The sequence below is a fragment of the Perissodus microlepis genome, chromosome 5, assembly GCF_051167445.1.
Source record: "Perissodus microlepis isolate ML-2025 ecotype Zambia chromosome 5, ASM5116744v1, whole genome shotgun sequence".
In the NCBI taxonomy this organism is placed as follows: Eukaryota; Metazoa; Chordata; class Actinopteri; order Cichliformes; family Cichlidae; genus Perissodus; species Perissodus microlepis.
Window position 1 is genome coordinate 22559502 of NC_140465.1, and position 24952 is coordinate 22584453.

Sequence of the window (24952 nt, forward strand, 5' to 3'; positions counted from 1 at the left end):
ATGTTTGACTGGAAAACATCTCAAACACAAGCAGCTCTTACTAGCAACCAGCAGTCATGTATCAATGAGACTAGGGCAGTACCTTCAACTTCACAAAAACTGCAAGCTGTCTATGATATATTTTCCAATATGTTTTCCAGAGTATAGCCTATACTCGTGTTAAAAACCACCTGCTATGTTAAGCAACTGACTAGGAGGCAACATGCTTTCTCCTTTATTTCTCCACAGAGCACATTCATATCCATTTTTAACAACTTATTAAAGTGTATTGATTTCTGATGCCTTTTAATTTGCTGTGATGAACTGGATTGAAGGTTTATGTCCATGCAGCTTGATTGTCAGATCAAACCGAAAGCCAGGGAGTACAAGAATGCCAGTCCAAAGTATCTTTGGGAAATAACTGGCAGTAAAGTGAGTAACACAAGATTAGTTTAGTACATTAACTGTATCCCTTATCCAGAGCTGCTACACAACATAAAAATTAACCTGTGCAAGAAAAAAAAAGGATCACCAAGCACAGTTTTGTTTTTCATCTCTTGAGCTGATACTGGTACAGGGCTCACTCAAGCCTCTGAAGAGGTGATTACATGAGGTAGAAATAACATTAACAACACACTTCTGGAGCAGGTGCTATCCTCAACCTCTTCACAGACCGTGTGGGTGCTGTGTGTCATGGTGAAATTGCTGAAAATGCGCAGGTTTGAAAATAAACATCTATTACATGGTTCTTTCCGCTCATATTTTTAATGCATATAAAGTTTAGTTAGTTTAGACAACAGAAATCTGTCATTTTTAGAGCTCGCTGAGTGCAGTGAAAACAGATATCACCATAAGTAACTTTGCAATTATGTACAGGTATGCAGAGGATCTGCAGGGATTTTAGATTGTAGGCAGACTCTGTAGCACTGCCTTATATAACAGGAGTGTCTCTCCTTTCCGAAAATGAGTAATGCCGCTAAAAGGCCATTGGGATAACTGGAAAGAGTGTGGTGGAGCATCTTTAACCTGCTCCCCACCTACCCACAAAACCACCTACTCTCTCTTTTCTGACTCCCTGTAATATATGCCTCTCCAGATTTCTGGTTGTCTTAGGAGTACAAGTTGTGCTGTATCACAAATCGGAATCCTGAAATTCTATATACTGTTGTCAAAATTTATAAACTGCTATAGGTTTAAAATCCTCTCTCCAGCCATCCATTAAATTTTAAAGTGGAAAATCAAACATTTAAAGCTAAAAGAGCTCAGAAATACAACTCCCACTAAAAGTGCCGCAAAAGAAGCACCTTTTCTAATGAAAATTAACAAGACTGCATGGAGTTTTCATCAAAAGTGGGGCCTCTGTATTTCCTGAAAACCAATATTATTAGATAAAAGATATTTGGAGAGTGTCCAGGGTGCTTGAGACACTGTCTAGAACAGTCATAAAGAATCTAGTGTGACAGCCTTGAGACGTGACACTTCTCTATGCTTTGAGTGGTCAGCAAGTCCAAAAAAGTGTTATATAAATCTAGTTCATTGTCAAAGGAGCTGAAGGACAGCAGGTCATTTTAGATATGTATAATGAAGGATTGCAACATGTGTAGAATATGTATTTACTCCACACCCGTGTTTACATTTGAATATTTGTATGTCCACATGCTCGATACAACTGCAAGATTGGCTCTGACATCAATGTTGTCCGTGTGCTGTCACCATAGTAACAGCCTCTTAGGGACAAGGATTTTGCAGTGTGGTGCCATTTGATAGAAGAAACTGTAGTGCAAGTCATTTTGCACTAACAAATCTCACAACAGGTATCTTTAAAACAACCATGAGCATCATTTCCAGATCTAAGAGACTCTGGGGTTGGTTGTAATTTAATTCTTGCTGCTGAATTTAAATTAAAATCCAATGATTTTAGCGCCTCGAAAGTTTAGACAAACATTTTTCACATTTATTGAGTCTCGTCGGCCTGAAGACCCTCGTATCTCTGAGCTTTGGTTCACTGTGCACACTTTACTCTTATTTTTTGCGCCATCTAATGTTGGATATTTATTAGTTACATGTCTAATTCATTGTGTCACGATGAGAAACTTGCACAGACAGTCATTTCAAAGTGAATCACATTAATGTGGATTTCGACCTTCAGCAGTCATTGCAGTCGCATAAACGCAAATTCGGTTAACGGCAATAGGCTGTATCATTTTTATGAATGCGGAATTCAGAATTAATAACTACCCATTGTTAAAGCTATTTTGCCTTGTGCATTTGAAAGGATGTTAAATATCTTTTATCTAATAAAGAGAAACACTCTCTACTTAGTTCTTTCCTGAACAAAACATGCACTATATTCCCCTAATGTGATTTATATCACTCGTAATTAACCACAGGCTTTTTAGTCGGTCATACAGTAAAAGCATACGCAAAAGTGGAATCTGCGTCATTAAGCTCGCAGGCACTACCTCACTGTGCTTCTCAGAAACTACTCAATGCTCTGCTCATCCTTATGTTACCATGGCTGCATGTAGTTAATCCAGCATTTGTAAGTCTGTGAATGGACTCAAATGGCTCCCTGCTTAACAGGTCCAAGATGTTTGTCTTTTTGTCTGTGTCTGAAATCAGTTCCTTCAGTGAAGGATTTCAAATACAGAGTGGGTTTTGTTAATACCACACCAGACATGACAAGAATTTATCCCAGTACATTATGTTACATCTTCTAGATCTTGAGAAAAGACAGAAAAAAGTTATTCCAGCAGATCAAACAATGTTGTTAAATCAGCACAATTTCTTCACTGTTTTATTGAAAAGAAAAAAATGTATTTATTTATTTTTTCACTTCTTTGCAGAAAAGGCTTTGCTCTTAAATCCTTTTCTGACCAAAATATTTTTTTTTCTTCACAATGCTGTACTCATGTTTGTAAAAAGATGAGTCAACTTATATTTTAACTTAGTTGCCATAGAAACCAAAACCAATAGTCATGGGGTCTGTGATGAAAACCTTTGAAGGACTGAAGGCATGCTTCTCAAGCATTAGTGGAGACCTTGACAGCTATTACAGCAGTCTCTTAAGACATAAAGAAAGACTTCATGTGAACACATTCCCATTTATTCAATGTAACATATAAACACTGCGGCAAAATGCAAATAGTAGTCCAGCGGGAAGGTTAATGCAGAAGACCAATGTTAAAATTAAAATAATAATGTGGAGTAAGGCAGAAAGGGTTCTAAATGAGAAGACCTTTAAATATTTTAAAAAGGATATCTTTAACTTGATTACATTACAATAATATGTTTAGTCTTGGTGCATTACACAGAATTACTCTTGTAATGATTAGAGCATACAACATGATAGTGTATGTATTCACTGTCATTTATCCATTCATACAAAATGCAGTGTTTTACATTTAAAAGTAAAACCACAAGTAAATGTTAGTTTTTAATGTTGTTTTAGGTGCTTAACAGTGCCACCTCACAGAAAGAAGGCCCTGAGTTTGTATCCAAGTCAGGGTCTTTCTCTGTAACGTTTGCATGTTCTTCCTGTGCTTGTGTAGGTTCTTTCCCGGTACTCTGGCTTCCTCCGACAGTCCAAAGACATGAATGTTAACCACAGGTGTGAATGGTTATCTACCTCTATGTTAATCCAGGGTGTGCATCGCCTATTGCCCTACAACAGCTGGGGTAGGCTCCAGCCCCAACTATGATTTGTATAAGCTGAGGAAAATGGATGGACGTAAAATAATATTCAAGCTAGTCAACAAATCCAAGTTACAATAATGTTTCAATTAATACTCTAGTATCATGCATTTAGTCTCCATTTATTATATTGGAGCTTTGACCTGCTCAAGTAATAATCAGCAGCAATGTATCCCTCCCTGTGTTGTGTCCTTAGTGTTCTGATAAAACTGAATCTCAGTGAACAAATTCAACTGGACCTCTCCATGATGTTTTAGTAATTGCGATCATTTGTGAGTTTGTTGTTTGTTTTTGTTGTTTTGACATTTAGGTAAATTGACCCTCAAGAGTAATCAGCCACAAACAGTTGGAGAAGTCATTTGAAATTTGATTGGTTTTTGCCTCCTTACAGGAAAGCAGGCTCAGTGTCACAGATGATACCCTCACACTTCAAGCAGAACATTTGGTGCTCTTTGAGGTTACCATAGCTACCCAACACAGTGAGACTGGATGTCCATGATGTTGATTAGCTCATAACTAGTGATGCATGCATGTATTCTGTGTCAAAGCAAACACCCCATAATAATCTACCGCATCATGTGTCGAAGTGAGCTAAGCGGGAAAAATATCAGGTCATGTAACATGCTCCTAAATTTTAGTAAAGAGAGGGAAATTTGGGGGAGCAAACTTTAGTTTGGTGCACTACATTGTTTGGCACTGTTCGTGGAACAAAGCAACAACAATGAACAAATTAGCGAATTTTAAAGGTTTCATATCCTAATAAGTACTGAAGTCTCTGTGCTTGTGTTGAAAGGCAATTTATCTCTGAGTTCTCTTGCGCTAATTCACAGTTTATGAGGCTTGCCTTTGGGTCTTCACCAGCAGTTAACCACTTTCATAAACAGTGGGACTCTTTCCTAATTGCTGCAGGCTATGGTGGATGCAGAAATATTACACTTGATACACTGTTATAGTTAAAAAAAAAAAAAAAAAAAAAAAAGGGGGGTGAGCAGATTAAGTCTACAAAAAAAAGATATTGGATGTGTCTTTTATGAAACTTCAGTGTCGATGATTAATATTACAGATTCTACTTCTGCAACCCACAAAAGAATGTTACACCTATAAAGAGAAACATATAATCTGTCTACATTTCAGTTGAATGAGCTGACCTTTAATCAAATAAATATGTTCCTTGCAGGTACTGGGTGGTACCAAGAGAGAGATATAGGTCACTACAATATCCGCATAATGAAGATGATTGATATATATGTATATATATATATATATATATATATATATATATATACACATACATATATATATATAACAATTCAGTGAGTTAATGCATTAACAGATATATATATATATATATATATATATATATATATATATATATATATATATATATATATATATATATATATATACATATACATATATATATATATATATATATATATATATATATATATATATATATATATATATATACATATATATATATACATATATATACATATATATACATATATTCAGAGTATTCCCAGTGATGTATTCACTTTGGGAAATGCAGTATAACAATCCTTCTAATCAATCATGGGATGGAAAATAACCGTTAGTTACTCAATACTTGAATGGGTGTTATTCTCTCACATATGTATATTTGTGTTCCAGTCTGATTTTATTTATTCCCTCGACAAAACAGTCATACGTGAAAATTATGAATAGATTATAAAACATGCATAAAGCCGTTTGCTAATTTTCAACCATATCTCTCTGCCTTCCTACACACCTCTGGTATCAAATGATGGTTGTCATAGCAACAGGCTCACAAGCAACAACAGGGCTTTTGGAAGACAAATACATATCAGCATAACAGAAAATCTCTCTTATCCACATTTTCTGTCTACAAACCTGTCTGAACTCTGGTAACGAATGCTAACATGGTTCACGTGGTTCATTTTTCCCCTGTCATGAACAAATTTCCATGTAAACTCTGTAAACGTGGGCAAATTGGTGGGTTTTGGTCACTGAAAATACGTGACATTTAAAGAACGCATGGAAAGTGTCTTGTTGGTGTTCGGTACAGCAGGACAGGCGTATGTAATGAATGTAATGAGGAAAGCTGGCGCCTTTCTGTTTGAAGTTTATGATCAGTGTGAACTCCTTGGACCGCTCTGGTGTCTCCTTTGGGTATAAGGAGAAATTTGAGTATTTCATACTTGAAAAACAAATCTAACTCAAATAATATAATTTTAATATTGAAATATAAGTAGAATTTAAATGAGCCTTTAAGATTTTTATGCTTGATAGCAGTTATGACATAGTTCTTAATTTTTATTGTTATCGACTTGACCATAAGCTTAGCACAAGACAGTCATGTAATTTGTTTAAAACATCTACTATATTGGACAAGGTATACAGCACGTATAACAATGGTTTTGTCCATTCATTCCAAATTCTTTCAAGGCATTTAAATATATCACATACTGTAAAATTGCTTCCAAAACTGGGACATGGTGTGAAATTTAAAAGTTGACACATTCTCAGCAAATGTTAAGTGTGACTTTTACAGGCTGACGGAGCCAAAACTATTGCTACATTGTTCCTGGGCAGGAAACTAGCAAAGCAGGAAATTCCTCCAACACTTGTTAACAGCCTTGAAGGTAGGGGACTGGTCAGCCAGGTTATCACCCAATCCCAGACTTTTTCAATGAAACATTTTTGCTAGTTTTATACATACTTTATATTTTGTTTATGCAACTAAGACAGCAAATATTATAGCCGAATAGATAAATATGACCATTTAGAATATTTGTTATCGAGATAAGACACTCACATATACTTTAATTAAAATGAAAAACTGAGAAAATCAAATGCATATTAATATATGTATATTGATATTTCTGCATTGTATATAATGCATTATTTATGTAAATACGCATATTAACCCATTAATAATAAAATAAAATTAAATTAAAATCTAAATTTTGCTACCCCAAACCCATCTTTCCTGTCCAACCATGGTCCAAATATTTACAGGTTTATGTAAACAATTCAGGCTGCTCCATACCAGAGTGGAAAAAAGCTGTGTAACAATTCTGTATACATATACAAAGCATACAGTAGGCCAGGTGTGAGCAATTAAGATTCCTGGGGGCCATGTGAGAAACTGGGACTGTTGTGGAGGATTGCACCAATAAGCTAAACACAGTTCTGCTCAATATTAATTTGATCTCTTTATGAACTGCTACTGGTAAGAGTAGATGTTACAATTAAGCCCTAATTGTGGCCCGCTGGGAAAAATCAATTGCTCTGCCCTGCAGATGCACAAAGATATATACAAGAGTAAGTACTGAGACTGCATGTAAGAAGTTCCCTTTAGTGTTGGATACACTATAGGGGCTAACTTAGCTTCTTATTTCTTCTTATTTATAAACACAAAGAAAGCCTCAGATTGATCTATGTTTGTAAGAAATTTGGTTAAGGTCCATCATGTATTAGGTTTACCCTAATAACTGGGAAGGTCGGTTTGATGGAGTTTATACTCTCTGTTGTACAACCTTGATGAACAACAGTAATGACTCAGTGTTCTTCTTGCAATAGACCCTTTTAATAACAGCCAATCTGGGCTGAAAAAGTAGTTAATAACACCACAGGTGTTACTAATTAAACTCATTATGATACCATAAAGAAAAAAAAAGACACATTGCATTAATGTAATTAGGAACAACTTTGTCTAACTGTCATGTAATGTCACAATGATTGAAGTGTTAAGAGTTTATTTCAGCTCAATCTGGATGTTTAAGGTTTGTCTTATGGGTTGTATTACTGTCTGATTGTTCCATATTTAAGTTTAAATAGAAAGGAAAGCCATTAGCATGCCATGAGTTCAGGATTGTATTCTGTCACCTGAAAACACCATGGGCCAAAGATGTATCCATAAATAACCAAACTCAGTGTGGAGAAAGCATAGCATAGCACAGAACAGCACAGTGCCAAGTAGGTCACATCATTCAGAATAGGAATGCAGAATAAGAACTTGTTTTTATTGTAATTATGAGCAACTAATGTACATTATTAAATCATTGTACTAAGGTAATGATGCGTTTCCTTCACTCTATGTTATTATATTTTAATAGGACATTAAAGGACAACATTGTGTTTTTCCCTTTGTTGGTACATCAACGGTTAGCCTGTTCAATAATAATAAAGTCAGTAATAAAATATAATGCATGCACAAAGCACATATCCAGCATGAAAGAAGTGCATGCCCATGAATACCTATAAATCACACACAGGTTTGCAAGCTGAATCACATTAATCACGTTTTAAACCCATTAGATGATGGCAAACTTGATGGTAAAATAAAAACAAACATAATTTATTTTATTGACAGTATTTTATCACACATTCACATTAAAGAAAGTATTTATCAGCTAAAAGGAATTCTCCATTATTTTAGTTATATAATAACATATTTGGCATATACATAAAAAATACCTCCTAGCTGTCACTATGGAAGCTAATTCTAACCAGGAATTCACAGTAGGCACAACTTTGTGAGCCTATCCACTGAAATAGAAGGAGGATAAAAGGAGTCAGGGACAATGAATCTGTGTGACTGAAGTTAAAACTGTAGGAACGTACGCATGATGTTCAGAGTTTCTATGTGCATATACATTTTCATGGTTACCCGTGCCACTGAGTCATCAGAGTGCATGAGTTTTGATGGCAATGACTGGATATGGTATTAGAATGCAGTCAATATTTAATCTCATTTAATTAGATTTGTTTTGTTATCATAATAACACATTCAGTATGTGGATGAATACTGTAATCCACATGTGCGTTTTGTAAGCCAGAAAATGCATTAGCGCACTGATGACGGCTAATGAAAAACTCCAAATGGGGAAAAAAACAAGAACAGTTAACTGTGTGCATGGCCTTGTGGTTCTAAAGCACTTTCATTGCTCTGCAAATTTGTGTTTGCTTTTCAATATAATCCCATCTGTGGAGACATTCACCCAGAGAGCAGAGACAGGAACAAACAGAACACTTCTCTCCATCTGTGACCTCCCAACTCCTCATCCTCCCTCTGAATGCATTGCAACAATGGAGAAGCGCAAGGGAGAGGGAGGAAGACTGCCTCGCTATTCAGGTAGCTACTGATGGTACACAAGCTCAAGGATAGAGGACTGAGTTCAGAGAACAGACGTGAGAAAGCGTGCAACATGTATGCAAGATATTCTGAAAAGAAAAGAGGGATTTTTAACATGCAAAGGACTCAGTTACATTAGTCCATTACTTAGGAACTATTTCAATATTATCGTGAAAATACAAGATCACCGATGATATATGTTTTGCAATTAAATAAAAATGAAGCACTTTAGAGCACTGTGAAATGTATTCCTTTTGACTGCATAATATTCTGTAATTTGAAATATTGAGTAAATATTATGTCATACAGAAGACTTTAAATTTGATTTATTAAATGTTACATGAATGTATACAAAGGTAAACAAGAAGAAAGCTGATGACCCTTATGCAAACTTATTAGTAAGTAATTAAGCTTGCACAATCTTGTTATAGTGTCATATTTCCTTTCCCTGTCTCTCTCAGCCCATTTTTTTCTCTTTTTCTGAGCAACATCTTGAAAAACAGGGAGACCTTGATCAATGATGAAAACCTCAGACTGCGAATTGCATGCACAGCCCAAACAGCTGCAGGGAGTAGCTCAACAACTGTGAATCAGGTAAGTTTCTTTTATTTTCTCTCACTTCCCCGGCCTTTTTTATACCAAGTGATGCAATGCAGATCACTTGCAACTTCACTAAATCACCATACAGTATCATTACCATTATATCAGTCACAGACAAACCGCAGGAAGCTTGTTCTGCAGAAGTTTGTTGCCTCTCTGGAGTTTGAAGATCAGTCTCCAAATGCAGTTCTTTTTACTTCACTCTTGTTTATCTGTCTATTAAAAAAACTCAGAGGAGTGTGTCTGATCAGATACCTCCAACATAAAAACCAAATGCTGAACATGTCACTCAGCTCATCATCATCTGCCAAAATAAACTGGCAACTGCATCCGTGACATTACAAACAGTGGAACATTTAGAATTTGGCACCTTATCCGTTCCTTCAGCTTCTAATTTTAAACAAAAATGTCTCTATTCATGTGCAGTTATTCTGGAAGATTCTACAGCGAACTTGCATTGCATATCTATGAAACTATTTAATTTATAGTAAATTATCATTATCTTATTTTAGCTATGAAACAGAATACACAAAGTAAGTGTGCAAATTATGTTTGTTATGTGTTTAGATCCACTGAAATCTTAAAGTTTGTTACTTCTGTGGTCCAGTTTGCCACAGATCACACAACAGCTGCTGTATGATACTTTGCAGATTTCAACCAACTCTGCTCCAAAACCAGGGCAGTGTGAAATAAAAGTTTAAAGTATTTATAAATATATACTGTTGTAGACAACAAAAGGAATTTTAGACCAGACACTTTAGGGGTCTGCTCTCTGTTCAGTTGAGCTACTCCCCATCACTGTGGGTTTGGATAGGAAGGTGTTTGTGTGTCTGTGTGTGCAAAGAGAAGGAGGAACATTCAGTATTTAGTGGTTCTGAATAAACAGACCAGCTGAAATGATGTGGTTATGCTGAGGGTTGCTTTGAAATTCATTGTATTGTTAGTTATACAATAATATTCACTTAATGATTATCCCTCCATCATTTAACTTCTTTTCCTCCTAATTATTAATGTGTATTATACGTACTACATGTACTATATTTACTGTTTATAAGATTGGAGAAAATCAAAACATAACATCCACAACTTTTTGACATTTACTTACCTGGATGGCTGAGCATGCATCAAGAAGCTCCTGTTGGAAAAAATACCAATGTCTGCTATTGTTCTGTCCTCAGGCTTAAACTGGTATGGACTAATGCCACGTTTAGAGAGAGAGAGATATAATTGAGAGAGAGAGTTGGAGTTGGAGTTACATTTGGAGTTGCTGGTTGCAAACAGCATTCATTTCAACTTCAAAGTCATTATGACATCAGGAAACAGAGGTTTACCTGATGTTTTGCATATCTGTTTTGAAAAGTAAGTCAGAAATTTATTAGATTGCTTTGTTCGTGTGTGTGTGTGTATGTGTGTGAAAAACAAACAAACATGGGTACGTTCTAAAGAAAATACATTCACGTTGCATAATTTGGATTATGGGATTATGTGTTTGAGGAACATCAACATCAATCTCAGAAATATTAGGAGCATTTTATTTAAAATCCTTCTGCAAGGCCACCAATTACACAAAATTCAGTAACAGATCACAGGGCAACCCATTTTAAGCTATGTAGATGTCCTAGTGGTAGTGCCGGTCATCAGTTTCTTTAGTTTCAGTAAGCAACAAATGAGTCAACTGTGGCTTCAACTGAAGTCCATTAAGACATCTGTTTATTCACACATAGTCAGCCGAGCACATTTACTTTCACTTTTTACAGCATACTTCACATTTATAGTGTCTTTTTGTAGTGCCAAACCTGACAGTTGCTCAGCATGTCTGCTGAAATCAAAACGCAAAGAGAAATATTGTCACAGGAGAAGAAAAAAATCACTCTGATTTCCATATCATAAGAAAAACAATGTAAAAAAAACCTTTCTCATTCCCAAAATTGATTTCACTTTTTATTTAAAATCCATGCTATGTCACAAATATATATTTTTTGTAAAGCCTGGTGGTTTATAGCGCTTGTCTAAAAAAGCTTAACTCTGAGTCTGAGGAACAGTTAAGCTACGTGCTGTGTCTTTCTACTGCTTTAGGTTCATTGAGTTGAAGATTAGAGTGCTTACTGCATGAGCTCGTGCTCATCACATACTGTCTAAAAATACATTTTTAAAATGATCTGAATAAAAAAGGTTGATAACAAAACCATTTTTTAAATTCCTGTAGGTCATTAGTAGCATACAAACAAAATAGATCCTATGCATGCTTCAACATGACTTAAATAAAGGCATCTTACACAATGTTCATAGGGGGAAAAAACAGATTCTCTTTAGTCTTTAGGCCAGCTCATTAGATTTTTTTTTCCCAAAATCTGGACCTGAGTGTAACCAGAGCTTGTCATTATTGCTACCACCTTTACAGTACCTAAAGGCAAGGGATGGAAAAAGAAAATCTTTTTTTAGATCCATAAATTATTCATAGAGTATTACAAATGCTAGATACACAGATTAGGTAGAGGCATGCAGTTTTCACTCTGGTTGAGCTAACATTATTCAGACCTCAAACAGTTTTGTGTTTTTCCTCTCATCTACCTGGCAGAGAACAAGCGCTGCACTGCCTCAGACCTGTGTCAATGCACTCAGCATCATTTTCATCTTAGCTTTGACGATCCACTTTCATGAAGAACTTTTGTACTTGCTGCGGTGCTCTGAATAAAATTTTAAATTGATTTTTTAAAAAGCTGGAATGTTCCTGTTTTCCCATCTGCTGTAGGTTTTTTCATACTGTTTATTCACAATAAGTCTTTTTGGAGAAGATTATATGGAATCAAGCATTTTGTATAAAACCCCGCTTGACTGTGGAAGCTACTGAAAAGATCAGATTGGTCTTTGATTCAACAAAAATAAATGGAGCAATAACAAAACTCAACTATCTTTGAACTGAATTCATTGCTCTTGGTGGAAAGCTAGTCCGTGAAAATAAACAATCAGTTTGAAACCACATTACAGCGTCAGTATAGAAGATTAAAATCAGTGCCCATATAATAAATGACCTTCGAATGTCCTATGTACTATGGAGATTATTTTAATTAAAAGCAAAAGGCACAGAAATTCATCAAAATGCTTTGCAGGTTACATTTTGCTGATTGAAATGAAAAGACCGTAATGTGTTACATTCACTCAGTGAAACTGTGAATCTGGTTCTCTGAGGTTTAGTTAAATATAGTTGTACCGACTGTGCGGCACCTTTGTGTGGAGACGACTGCTGTAGTGCAGAACATCACTGCACCAGCAACTCAAGTTTTCTTCAGAATAAGGCATTTGTTGCCCTCTAGTGATAATTACAAGCATGGATGTGTTTCCACACAGGACAAAAAGCTCACTTTCATAACTCTGGGCCCAGAGCTTTTTTTTGTATCAGCGGCTCCAAATTTGTGTCGACTGAGTTATTTTACATGTGTGATGTAAGATGCACACATGTATTCTTTTTAAATCTACATGCTACAGACCTAAATAAAACAATTTAAGTGAGCCCATATGGCAAGACAATTGTGGTGCAAAAACTGTTAACCCCTGAGCACAAGTCACTGTTCATATGTCCCCAAAGTTTAAGGTACTGATTTAGAGACATTTAGAGACACGTACTATATGTGTGAATAACACCATGTACGTACCACTCAACCCTGTTCTGCAAGTCTAAGAACAAGGCTCTATTTTACATTCATTTTGTCTCATTCACACTCGTGTTATAGAAAATAAGTCAGCATGCTGCTTCTATTTTGTCACAAAAAAAATTTAGTAACCAGTATGAATCTTCCAGTGGGGTTTTTTCCCTCCAATTAGAGTTTATAATGCCTACAGTGTCAAATAAATCAGTAGTGAAATGTTCAGCGTGCTCGGGTTTATACACATAAAATTTTTTATAAGCTGTCCTTTTCTCTTGTATGTTTTCCAACTCTGGATGCCGTGATCCTGCCAAAGAGCTTTGTGTCATTGCACCTTCAGCTGCTACCATTAGAGTCTGTGTCCAAGTCTGAGGTTGTGGCTTCACTTCCAACTAGGGAGGGGTAAGGCCTTGGCTGGTCTAAGTTGACGTAGGTAACCTTCAAACTGATGTAGTGCTCTCCTTTCAGATTGGACAGGATGCGCTGCACTTCGGTAGCCAAGCTATGGAAGGTAGGTCTACACTCGGGCTCCGGGTCCCAACACGCCAGCATGATTACATAGCTGTGGAATGAATAATTGCGTAAATTATTGAATGAAAAGCTGAGTAAGTAAAAGAGTAAGCAGGTGAAGACACTACTGAATAACGGGCATTGTTTTTTCTCAAATACAAAGTAACATAGGATTATTGTATATTCTGTATCTATATATGTGTATATATGGTGTATTTATGCTTATATCCTTACTCTCATTCCCCTTAATGTATCTGTAACATGCAACTTCTTTCGGTGCTTTGCTACTGGAAACTGAATTTCCCGGAGGAACCCACCCGAGGGATTAATAAAGTTTCATCTAATCTAATCTAATCTATCTCTAAATCCCTGCGATTTAGAGGTATGCAGGGTGGAATTGAAGCCACATCAACGTTACATAATGCCGACGTAGGACAGTTTTCCAATTTCATTGCACTATTGTACTATGTATGACTGTGCAATGACAATAAGTTATCTTATCTTAATAATACCCATATGCTACGGGATAGTGAAAGGGTGCTAATTCTTACAGGGTGTCTGGGCAATACTGTGGCTGCAGAAGCCGACGTCTCTTCAACAAGTACTGCGTGATGTCATAGGGGTCCACCTCTGGATACGGGCTAGCACCTCTGGTTAACAGCTCCCACAGTAAGATGCCATATGACCACTATGAAACAGATAAAGAATGATATATTGTATGTATATTGATTGATTGGTTGAGTGATTGATTTAAAATGATCTTCATTGGCTTGATTAATTAGGCACACTTACAACATCAGACTTGGTTGTGAACTTCTGTGTTTGCAGGCTTTCGATGGCCATCCACTTTACAGGGAGCTTCACCCTTTTGTGATCTTGAATGCTGTAGTACTCCTTGGCATAGACGTCTCTTGCCATACCAAAGTCAGCAACCTTTACTGTGAAGTTTTCATCCAGCCTGTCAAGACAAAAGATCTTAAGAATGGACTATCTAGTTCAAATAACATATTTCTACTTTACATTTCTAACTGTAGACTAGCACGTGTACAACGAGTGTCAGTGAATATCAATCATGTTCTCTATGATGAGATCTAATGGTGTAAGCTTATACACGTTGAGTCGTTTGGTACCGGGCCGTGAGAGTTAAGGTTCGGGTGTGAAATTTATGCTTTTCGGGCTTTTTAGCATTTTTTATTATTTATTTTATTTTTCCCGTGTGTTATGAATAAATTTTCTGTTTTTGGTATCGGTACTTGTTTTATTTTGTTGTATTCATCTGCAACACCTTAAAGGCCGGTACATGTAAATATTGTCGGACATAAACTGGTCTGTGATGCAAAAAAGGCTGGGGACCTCTGATCTAGTCAAGTCAAGTCAAGTCAAGTTTATTTATAAAGCACATTTAAAAACAACCGAGGCTGACTAAAGTGCTGTACAATAAAATACAAATATAAAATACAAACTATCTTTCATGTAGAAAAAAGAATCTAAAATAAAAATGATTTTTTTTTTTTCAAAATCATGTTAATGTACATTTGTCACTTTTATCTAATACTTTTTTTAACATTGCAGAAAATAACTAATAATTTTAAAAGATGAAAATGATGAAATAATTTCATTTTGCTATATACAACTGACTACAACAATGTGTTCACAAATTTTAAAACGGCTAAAACTGCAGAATTATTTCCCCTTATGGCCAACAACAAATACGTTTTCTTGTAGTGAGTCAAAGTCTTTCATATCAAGGCCAGTAATCAGTGCATGAGTCACACTCACATGCAGTTACGTGCAGCCAGGTCTCTGTGAACAAATTTCTTTTGGGCTAAGTACTCCATTCCCCTGGCAACCTGAAGACCAAACCCAATCAGGTCTTTCACTGTTGGATTCTGTAAAGGACAAAGAGTTTGTAAAAACAAAAAAAGAGAGATCTAAGGACAAAACTTGTAATGGCGTGAATAGAGCATCTTCACAGTCCCCACAGTTTAATTTACCCTGTTCTTAGAACGGATGAAATGGCGCAGATCTCCATGCTTCATATATGGCAGAACCACCAGGGGGAGCCCTTCTTTGGGCAGCATGATACCCAGCAGTGACAGTATGTTAGGGTGGTTAAAGCCTTTCATAATGATCCCCTCTCTGAGGAACTGGTCTACTTCCTGGAAATCTGTTATCCCTGTTAATAAAACATATATAATAAAATACTTTAATCTACCAGCCAGCAGCTCACAAAACACCAATTTCTTTTATGAAATAAACTGATATTCACTTACTGTTCAGTGATTTAATAGCACAGTGGATTTCTTTCTTGTTGCTGTCTAATAGGTATCCATGATAAACTGTCCCAAAGTGACCTATATTAGAAGAAAATTGCCTTATAGGAATTCTGTGCTAAATTGGCAAACTAGTAATAACAATTGTACAATACTGAGGTTCACCTTTGCCAATAATCTGACTATCCTCAATTGAGAGCATCTCAGGTGGGATTAGCACATCTTTGACCTCTTCAAGAAGATTGGAATTCAGGCTAACCATTGAGATATTGTCTCGTGGCATCAAAGGAACAGACAGATGATCAGAGCTGGCACTGTACAATAAACCCTGGAAAGCCAGTCCTGCTGAACCTGAAGTTTGATAGTAAAGATCTATTGTAATGCATTAGAGAAAAAACATAAACAGGCAAATAAATAACTGATAAAATCTGAGTACATATGAAGAATGAAAAGCATGAAAGTATTTAATGGACTGGGATAAAAAAAAAAATGATTATCTATGCTCAAGTTGATAATGTTCCTCAATAATAATAATGTTCCTAAATAACTTTATTAGTCAGGTTGTTCTTTGACACATTAAACTGAATCAGTTCATGGCTTGAATCTCTCACCCTGTCTGTAGTCATCTGTTGGAGAAGAAGAATTATTGTTGCTCAGGCGTAGATTATGTGACATCATCGCTGATAAGCGATTCTCTATGGTGGCTGGAGGGGTGAATTCAATCAATCAAAATCAATTAACAAAGAAAAATCATAGAGATGGACGGGACAAAATACATTCTGAAGGTGTGCATATAAATTTACACAGTTACAAGGTGCTTCATGCCACCTGCTAGAATATGATCTCAGTGGATTAGCTGAAACCTTATGTCATGAGCTTGGCCATGTAGAGCTTTTTATATATAATTTTTTTTACTAAATTGTGAATGACACAAGGGAAGAATCCACTGAGGATAATGTGTGAAGCACCGGTTAGCAGCCGAAGGTCGGCTAAGAACGACTGACAGATGCATGTAATTAAAATTTGTTGCAAGATTGCTTAGTAAAGTATGTCAGTTTATTGAAATGCATCATGAAATAGCAAAGTCTTTCTCACCTCTCTTTTTTTTCCTGAAATTAATCATAAAAATTAATGCAAGGGCAGCTCCTACTACCAGTGCGGCAATGATGCCCAGGACAATGCCTGCAATCGCATTGTTGTTGAAGCTGTCATCAAAGAGCACTGTACCCATATCATAAACGTCATGGTTCACAAACACCTGCAGCAGTGGAAAATATGATCCCTCTTGTTAAATACATTTACTTAAATATGAATCTCCATAAGTGATTTAGGATGGCTTAAACAGATGATTCTTACCCTAACAGGCAGCCCGTTGCTGGGAACAACCAGGCCTTTAGGAATCCTGCAGGTCAGCTCATTTTGCAAAACCTGCGCTTTGCAGACCGCATCACCAATGGTCATTGTGATCTTCATACATGTTTGTACTGCATCCAATTTTTTATGCTGTTACAAATTGAAAAAGGGTTTAAATATTAAAACACAAGCAGTAATTGTTGTCTTGTGAAGAATGCAACTACTGTTCCTGAGGTTTTTGTACAAATAGCCAAACAAATGACAGAGCAGGAAAAACTGCACATGAGTGTGTGAACATACATGCAGTGAAACCTCGTCCTCTCCTGGTTTTAGAAGTAATATACTGTCATCATTTTCAAAGGGAATGACTTGGGCATTAGGGTAGTAGGAAAAGTTACTTTTCCAGACGTCATTTTCCCCATCTATGTGAATAGAAAGCGCTCCAGTTTTAAAAATGGTATCTGGAATTTGTTCTGGAAAAGCAGGAACCCAGCACTCCATGTGTGTGGCATTTCTTGTACCACTGCAAACCTGAGGTAAAACAAAAAAATAATATGCTGTTTGCAATCAAGTTAAAATTAATTAACTGAAAAATGTAACTGCATTAGTAAAAATCCCAGTAAAGTTTTACAAAACCGTACTTACCCGTTGAAGACGCTTACTGGAGTGAGATTTCAGAGTGTACTCAACCACAATTTTGTTAGCAACATCAAGATTCTGACCTTCTATCACCAGCTTGGAGCCTCTGTAAGGCAATATAAATTAGCATACCTGCTAGTTTTGATGAGGAACTTGGTGGTAAGCCTATTAGTTAGACCAGTTTAGTGTCATACCTTTGGAAACTGCAATTCGGAAACACAGAGTTTATAACAGGATTATTCTTGTAGGAAAACATCTTAGTGTCATTCACTTGAAGGCTGTCAATAATGACTTTCACAGGTAGTTCCTCAACAGCTTCAGCAGCTTCTGTGTGGCAGACGATTGAAGACAAAGTCCCCTTTCCTTCAGAAACACTGAAAGCAATAGAAATTCAAATAACCAACTATACGTAACTAAGGCTACCTGCTTAAATGCACAGCAAAACCAATGTGTTGTAGCGTCTATGTTACTCACTTTTGAATGGTGCAGTTTTTATCTCCAATTTTGACATTTCGTGTTACTCCTGTGTTAAGATATCTGCCTGTTAATGTAACCACTGTTCCTCCAAACAAGGGCCCGTAATCAGGCTTGATTTCTGTTATGCTGGGTGTCTAATAAGAAACACACAAAGTAAATCACATCGTGAGTCCAAAATGCATTACAGAAATTATTTCTGATAATTAGAAAACAGAATGGGTGGTGCCATTTAAAAATTGATCTCACCACAAATGACAAGCCAGAAATCTGAGCTGTGCCTTCAACTGAGAAAATGCCCTCCACCTCTCCCTCATTCACTTCCAGAGTGATGTTGAGTCCCTGGTTTGGTGTCTCTTCCTTGATTTTGCACACCAGTCTGTATTAGAGACACAGGGAATGGCATGTCTGTTAGTTCTATGAGAGAATATGAGCCATCTGATGTTTCCCATAAAGGGATGACAAACAACTAACAAAATAAAAGACAAATCATGTGAGAGGAGTGAGTGTTTTTGAAAGTTTCCCCCCTCTTTGGGGGGAAACTCCCACTGGGTTTAAATCTGGGACTCTCCACCATTTGACATTTAGAACTGAAGAAGCTTCTCGCATGAGAGGTGAAACGTCTTCAATCAACTCAAAGAAGTCCAGACGCTTTTCTTTCCAAGCTCGTTAGACTACGATGACCTGGATGACTGAGAACCTTCACAGACTCATTTAGGAAAACTTATATATCTAATGATCTAATCTGCCTCCTGAAACCAAACTAGAACTGATTCCACAGGAGCAGGCCTAATAGCTCAAGGCTCTACCTTCTACTCTACTTTTGGAAACTCTAGGAAGAAAAATAAGCCTGTACTCTGAGACCCAAGAGGTCAACTAAATTCAATAATGACGAACTGTAATCACTCATCTGCCTGCTTTCCTGGGTGTTGCTTTTCTGTTCTTGACATCACTACGCTGTCAGTCTCAACGCTGTTATTGTCATTCTTGTCCAATAATCTTTTTCCCTGCCTCCTCTGAGCCAATAAGCCCCAAATTATTGTTTTGCACAAAAATTTGACCAAAGATGTCACTGAGATGTTAAGAACAGAAGTTTATATGTCTGAATTAATACATCAGTTATATAACCAATAAAAAGCTCAATACCGTCATTTTTTAATTAAGTCTGAGCAGCACATTGAGCAGCACTTCCAACACGAGGAAATGGACTACACGTGGGATTGAACTACTCACCTGTTACTATTGCTCTTTTCAGGCAGGACATCACACATGGTCCCCGAGCCCACAGTAACGATGTGGGTTTTGCCGCTGATGATGGCCGGTCGCAGAGCAGACTGAAATTCTGATCCGCACAGTGTCACTTCGGTCACACCACCAGCGGGGACCATTTTAGGAAAAAACTGGAAAAATAAAATTACCACCATAAATCAGTAGCTAATTATGTGTATGTATAATCAGTGTGACTGGAGGAACTTTATGACTCATTTTGTTTAACCATGCAATGGCTTATCACAGAGTCACACAGAGTGACAGATCTACCTCTGTTATGATAGGTCCGCAAGACTTTTTGTTCCACTGTGAGCTACACTCCTCCTGCCTTGAGCAGATTCCCGAACACCAGCCACAGTTCATGAAAGACGGAGCGTTCAAACACATGGGGCACGTCTTAAAATGTGCACACCCTGGTCCTGTAGAAGGCACCCTGAACATCTTGATCGTGGAGAGAGTAAGATGAGGGTGTTATAAAAGACATACAAGAGAAAATTCATCAAGAGATAAGCAGTACCTGTGGCAGGTATTACGAGTGTTACCTTATTTCCAACCACAAAGAGAAGTGAATCCTCAGAGTACACAGCTGCGTTCCTCAACACTGCAGTCTCTCCCAGTGAATAGTTGGCAAAAATAATATGGTTATAGAAACTTAGAATCACCTAAACATGTGAAACAGAGAGGTAATGTCGCGAGGATTCATGGAAATCATAGCAAAAACATCTACATTCAGTACTTTATAATGCATTCAAACTTCAGCGTACTCTCCAGCCCAACACCATGTTGTTACCTGGAGTATCCTCCCATCTGACGTGCCAAAATGGCCCACCGTATGAGTCCCAATCGTGTTCACCAGAACTGAAGTAAACAGTACATTTCTCATCTCGCTGTTGAAGAGATCGACTCTGTAGTATGGCTTTGACACCAGAGTGGGCTTATCAGTGCATCTGCTATCAGAGTTCTGTACAAGCAGAAAAAACACATTTACACATGGACAGCTCAAGGAGTTTCATCTTCAGCATATCTGCCTCTATCAGCACTGGGCTCATTCTAGAATAAGTACACGAAGACGTGTTTGTGTGACAAGAAAAAGGGATAGAAAAAAATTCTTAATTTTATTCATTTATAGAGGAAGTGCTGTAGTTTCCTCCAGTCATGGTAACAAGCCGTGAGTGGAAAGTCATAAAACAGCAGTGACCTCAGCTTTGTTGACTTGGTGACTGTTTCTCAGAGTAGTTTCTGTCTTCTGCTGAAACTAAACATTTGCATGGTGGGCGTGCAAAACATGAGTTAGACTGGTTTAAAAAAAAAGGTCAGCATCCAGAAAAAAGCAGGATTTGCAAGACTGGTGAGGTAATTAAGCTGACCTGCTCCAGCATGCCCATATTTGAGTTCTCACTTCAATGTCCAATTTTTACACCATTTGAGCTTCTCAGACTTTAATGCTTAAATAGAAATACAGTTCACTGTATTGAACACACCAGATTCAATAAGTAAAAATCTGGGATTCTAAAGACAGCTTCATGACTCTTTTAACTAATATTTTCTGACTGATTTTCTTCCTCCTTGCCCCTCACTTCTTTCATATTCATCCTATTTCCTACTCAAATAGAGATGAGTACAGTCCAACACTGACCCTCCCCTTAAAAGTTCCACATTTTTATCAGCAGGATTTATAGCTTGTGTTTCCTGGCACACATTCCCGTAGGTGTACATGCCTGTGGGAGCTCAAAGGACACAGACTGAGTGCCATAAAAGGAAAGACCACACCTTTATTTTATTTTGACGTGAGAAACCATAGCTACATTCAAGGTGTTTCAAGAGAGAGGTGTGCATGTTCTTATAAGGCTGAACCTGCCTTTACTGTCCAGTACCTTTCTCTTCTGTATTGGTTTGTGTATTTGGAAGGTGGGGAGGAAATATTCCACAGTGAAATCCACTAACCTGCTAGGACTAGAAGGGCACGTGTGCTGCCCTGAGGCAGTTTGTGTCCTCTCACTTATTTGTTTTAAAATGAAAAGAAACTGCAACTGTTTTTATACCAAAGCCTTGTACTACAAACAGTTCACACCTTTTCATTGAGAAAGACTGAAACTTACTGAGCAGTGACTGAAACAGAACAGAGTAATGGTGTCGCAACATGCAGGTCACACCAGTGACTCATCCACCCCTCCCTGTTCTCTCTCTCTCTCACACAATCACCTTCATCAGATTTACCGCAGGCAAACATCATTTTCATTTTCAAGATTTATGGACTAACTTTAGTTTTACTTTGAAAATACAATCCTTTATTGCTCAAGAAAATAATAATACTGTACTGTAAACCACTTTGCTCTCATCACAAATGACTTAATAACACAATGCTTGTCTGGACAAACCATTTCCTGTATGGGCATATAGTGACATTCTGATGACACTCGAGCATAAAAAAAAGAGTTACTCACTTCATGTGGGCAGTTCTCACATGGCTGGAAGTGGCAGAGACCTCTGGATAGCTGCTCTGTACTTGACTTACAGCAGGCCTCCTCACCAGCCTCGATTTCTTGGTTTATTTTAGTTAAAGGAAACGCACAGAGGGCTGAGTTCTTCTGAGGCTGGCCATGCTTGTTTACTTCCGCGAACACCCCATACAAAACATTTTCTCCCTCAGCTACCCTCAGCTCATCAGCTAAGTCCTTCCCGACTTGCCCGAAATGTGCTGCCTGTAATCCATTATAAACAGTACCCTTGAAAGCCCCTCTCCTTCTTCTCCTGCGCTTTGGCTCGTACCGACACTCCAAAATAAGCTCTCTGTACATCCACATCTCTGGATTAGAAATAGACAGTCGTCCCAGATGAGTCTGAAAAGCTGAATCGTTTTTGTAGGGATTTTCCCTCTGCAAGGAAAGAAAGTAGACATAATCCTTGGCAGAGAAACTGTAGATGTAGTTAATGCTGTAAGAGTCACGTAGTCCAGGAAGCACTGTCACGTTTGTGACCATCTCAAAGCCATCTTCAGTTGAAAGTGGCCTCAGCACTGATAATGACCTCCTTGGGTACGTCTGTGTTATTCTGTCATTGACAGAAGCTGCAACAAAGAAGTATGATGTCTGCCCATCTTCAGCGATCATGGCCTTGGTACCAAATGGGCTGGCCACACAGTCACGACAGTAGGTTGGAGAGTTCCTTTCTTTTGTGTATAAACATTGAGGTGCAGGAGCTTCAAGGGTAATGTCAGTAAAGTAACAGATCCCATACCGAGTACTTCCACAAATGTACAAGTATGGAACTAGATTTAGAGCAGGATCCAAAAGCAGAATCTCGTTGTCTGTATCCACTGGGTCCTCAGGTTTAACTTCTACATCGCATGCCAGACAGGTTTCACAATCAGGACTGCCTATAGGTCCAGTTTTCACCTCCCATATTTTATTCATAGAACTGTTGACTCCCACTACCGCATTCTGATATCCAATGTAAACTTGTTCATTATCCGGGTTCACTGCAATGTTCTGTATTGGTTTTGGGGTTTGGAAGTGGGGCAGGGAATATGTTACAGTGAAATCTATGGAACTCTGAGGTGTAGAAGGACACGTGTGCTGCCCCAAGGCAGTTTGTGATTGCATCCATATCCATACTGTCAACAAGGCAGTCAAACTGACCATTTCCACTTTATGGTCTGCTGTGAATAAATGCTACCTATAAGACAGTTTTCTCGAAGAAAACATTCTGGAGAACCAGCGGGAGCGCTGCAAGAAAAAGCAGAGAAGGAATGTTGAGATTTACCAGACAGGGAGCTGTACCACTGGATTCTCATATTCAGCCGAGATTCTCCACTTCATACTGTAAACATTTTTAGCTTACTTAATCTGAGACACAGCTGGAGAACTGAGGAAGGAGGAAAGTATCAGCTGCTTTTTTTCTTTTTCTTTTTGAGGCTCTTGATTAAGCATTTCCTTATCTTCAGCTGTAAATGCCTCATTTTAAAAGGTGGTATTACCTAATATACACAGTCACGGCATGTAAAACCCAACAAGAATCTGCGAGGATAACGATACAATCTAAAGCGGACAAGAAACAACGCGTTGTAACATGTGGAGAAACCATGGGAGCGTTCAGCCCACCAAAACTACACAAAATACATACAGAGTAACAACTACATTACATGTGTCAAATACACAAAAGTAATAGTTATTATCAGTGCAAAACGGTCATGGAGGCTTATATAGGACTACGTTACTGTAAATTTCATATTACTATATGACATAACTCCCGATGAAAACCATGATACTACTACAGTTAGAATCATTTGTATTAACTCGAACTGTTTGGATAGGAATCATTAACATGGACCAATAACTGAAAGTTCTCCGGAACCAATAAAATTTAAAAAATCTTTAACAACTTCTTTAACAAATTTGAATCCCTCAGAGATACGTATGCTAGTGAAGTTCCACTCACCTGACAGCGACTGAATACCTCTATCAATGACTTTACAGTGGCATTGAATTCCCCCATTCCTTTAAGACTTCACGTCAAAAAAAAAACAAAAAAAACAGGAAGTTTCTAACCCTTCACAATAAAAGCATTCCAGGCCAGCGGTCTTGTGTCTAAAGGGTGATTTAAAAAATAAAATAAAATTCAGGTCATCAGAACTACAGAGCGATTTGCATTTTTACAGTTGTATGGTACTGTATCGACGGGAGATCTGGATAAATTATAAGCCAAATTTCATTAAAAAATAAATACTGTGGAAATTAATATCCTTAAATCCTGCCATTATCGTGCCATTATTATCTTATCAACCCTGTTTGCTAAATAAAGGTACATCTAAATGTCTGGACCAATATTCATTTGGTTATTATTACAAAACAAACGATAATTCGTGTCGTTTTTGTGCTGTAAAAATGAGAATGACACTGCCCGTTCAAACAAGTTTTATAATATGATTCAATGTTTAATTTTTTTAAACTGTTAAAGACCGGAAATGCCATCATCACTCTGACTCGCTTGACTGTGGACTGTGATATTCCCTAAGTGGGTTCTGCCCTACCAAGCCGCGCCTGCAACGAGGAAGTATGAAGTAGTTGCGAAATTTGACCATCCGCATAATTTCCTCTCCAAGAGAGCTTTGTCATATTTCATCCTGAAACATATTTCCAGTCAGACTTAAATTTTTGTGGAAAAAATCTTGGCTTATGAAAGCAGTCTGTAGCTTATATCAGCGCCTGAGGGACATTTGCCAAAAATACTTTGCTTTTGGATGAGGAACAGTTTCTCCTCAGCAGCCAGGAAGTTATGTGAAGAATGTATTCCATTCTCCTGACAGATCACCTAAAAATATATTAGTGATATAAAACACACATGGAAAAACCTCAACTTTGCTCTGTTGGATGATGGTA

General features: G+C 37.4%; 1 protein-coding gene and 1 long non-coding RNA gene across 4 annotated transcripts; one reads left to right on the forward strand and one right to left on the reverse strand.

Annotated features, from left to right (window-relative positions):
- The first annotated feature begins 5241 nt into the window (after positions 1-5241).
- Positions 5242-14480, forward strand: LOC146387319 (uncharacterized). The gene is made up of 4 exons (XR_014800271.1): positions 5242-9406; positions 13525-13567; positions 14120-14235; positions 14395-14480. It is a non-coding gene; the product is annotated as an uncharacterized LOC146387319 (long non-coding RNA).
- LOC146387320 (macrophage-stimulating protein receptor-like) lies at positions 10924-24084 on the reverse strand. Of its 3 annotated transcripts, XM_084928846.1 has the most exons (21): positions 24012-24084; positions 22019-23299; positions 20365-20535; positions 20117-20236; positions 19845-20015; positions 19539-19705; positions 18555-18684; positions 18306-18442; positions 18026-18205; positions 17838-17937; positions 17493-17723; positions 17196-17342; positions 16935-17097; positions 16451-16543; positions 16005-16211; positions 15840-15920; positions 15561-15742; positions 15346-15455; positions 14359-14524; positions 14118-14254; positions 10924-13618 (listed from the first exon to the last, which is right to left on the reverse strand). In XM_084928846.1, the coding sequence occupies exons 2-21, from the start codon at positions 23213-23215 to the stop codon at positions 13393-13395; spliced, it is 4116 nt and encodes a 1371-aa protein (XP_084784972.1). In that variant the 5' UTR covers positions 23216-23299; positions 24012-24084; the 3' UTR covers positions 10924-13392. The 3 variants fall into 3 exon arrangements, with proteins under 3 accessions (XP_084784972.1, XP_084784973.1, XP_084784971.1); XM_084928847.1 differs by having other exon boundaries at positions 16005-16190; positions 22019-24048; XM_084928845.1 differs by having other exon boundaries at positions 22019-24048.
- Between the last annotated feature and the right edge of the window lie 868 nt (positions 24085-24952).

What these genes read in the sequence shown, in the direction of transcription:
- LOC146387320 (XM_084928846.1), bottom strand. Translation starts at nt 23,215, where the DNA reads ATGGTCAGTTTGACTGCCTTGTTGACAGTATGGATATGGATGCAATCA. An exon ending in GTGAGAACTGCCCACATGAA is followed by an intron (nt 20,536 to 22,018) that starts GTGAGTAACTCT and finishes CTGCTTGTACAG; the next exon opens with AACTCTGATAGCAGATGCAC. An exon ending in CAGTATTGCCCAGACACCCT is followed by an intron (nt 13,619 to 14,117) that starts GTAAGAATTAGC and finishes TTCATTCCACAG; the next exon opens with CTATGTAATCATGCTGGCGT.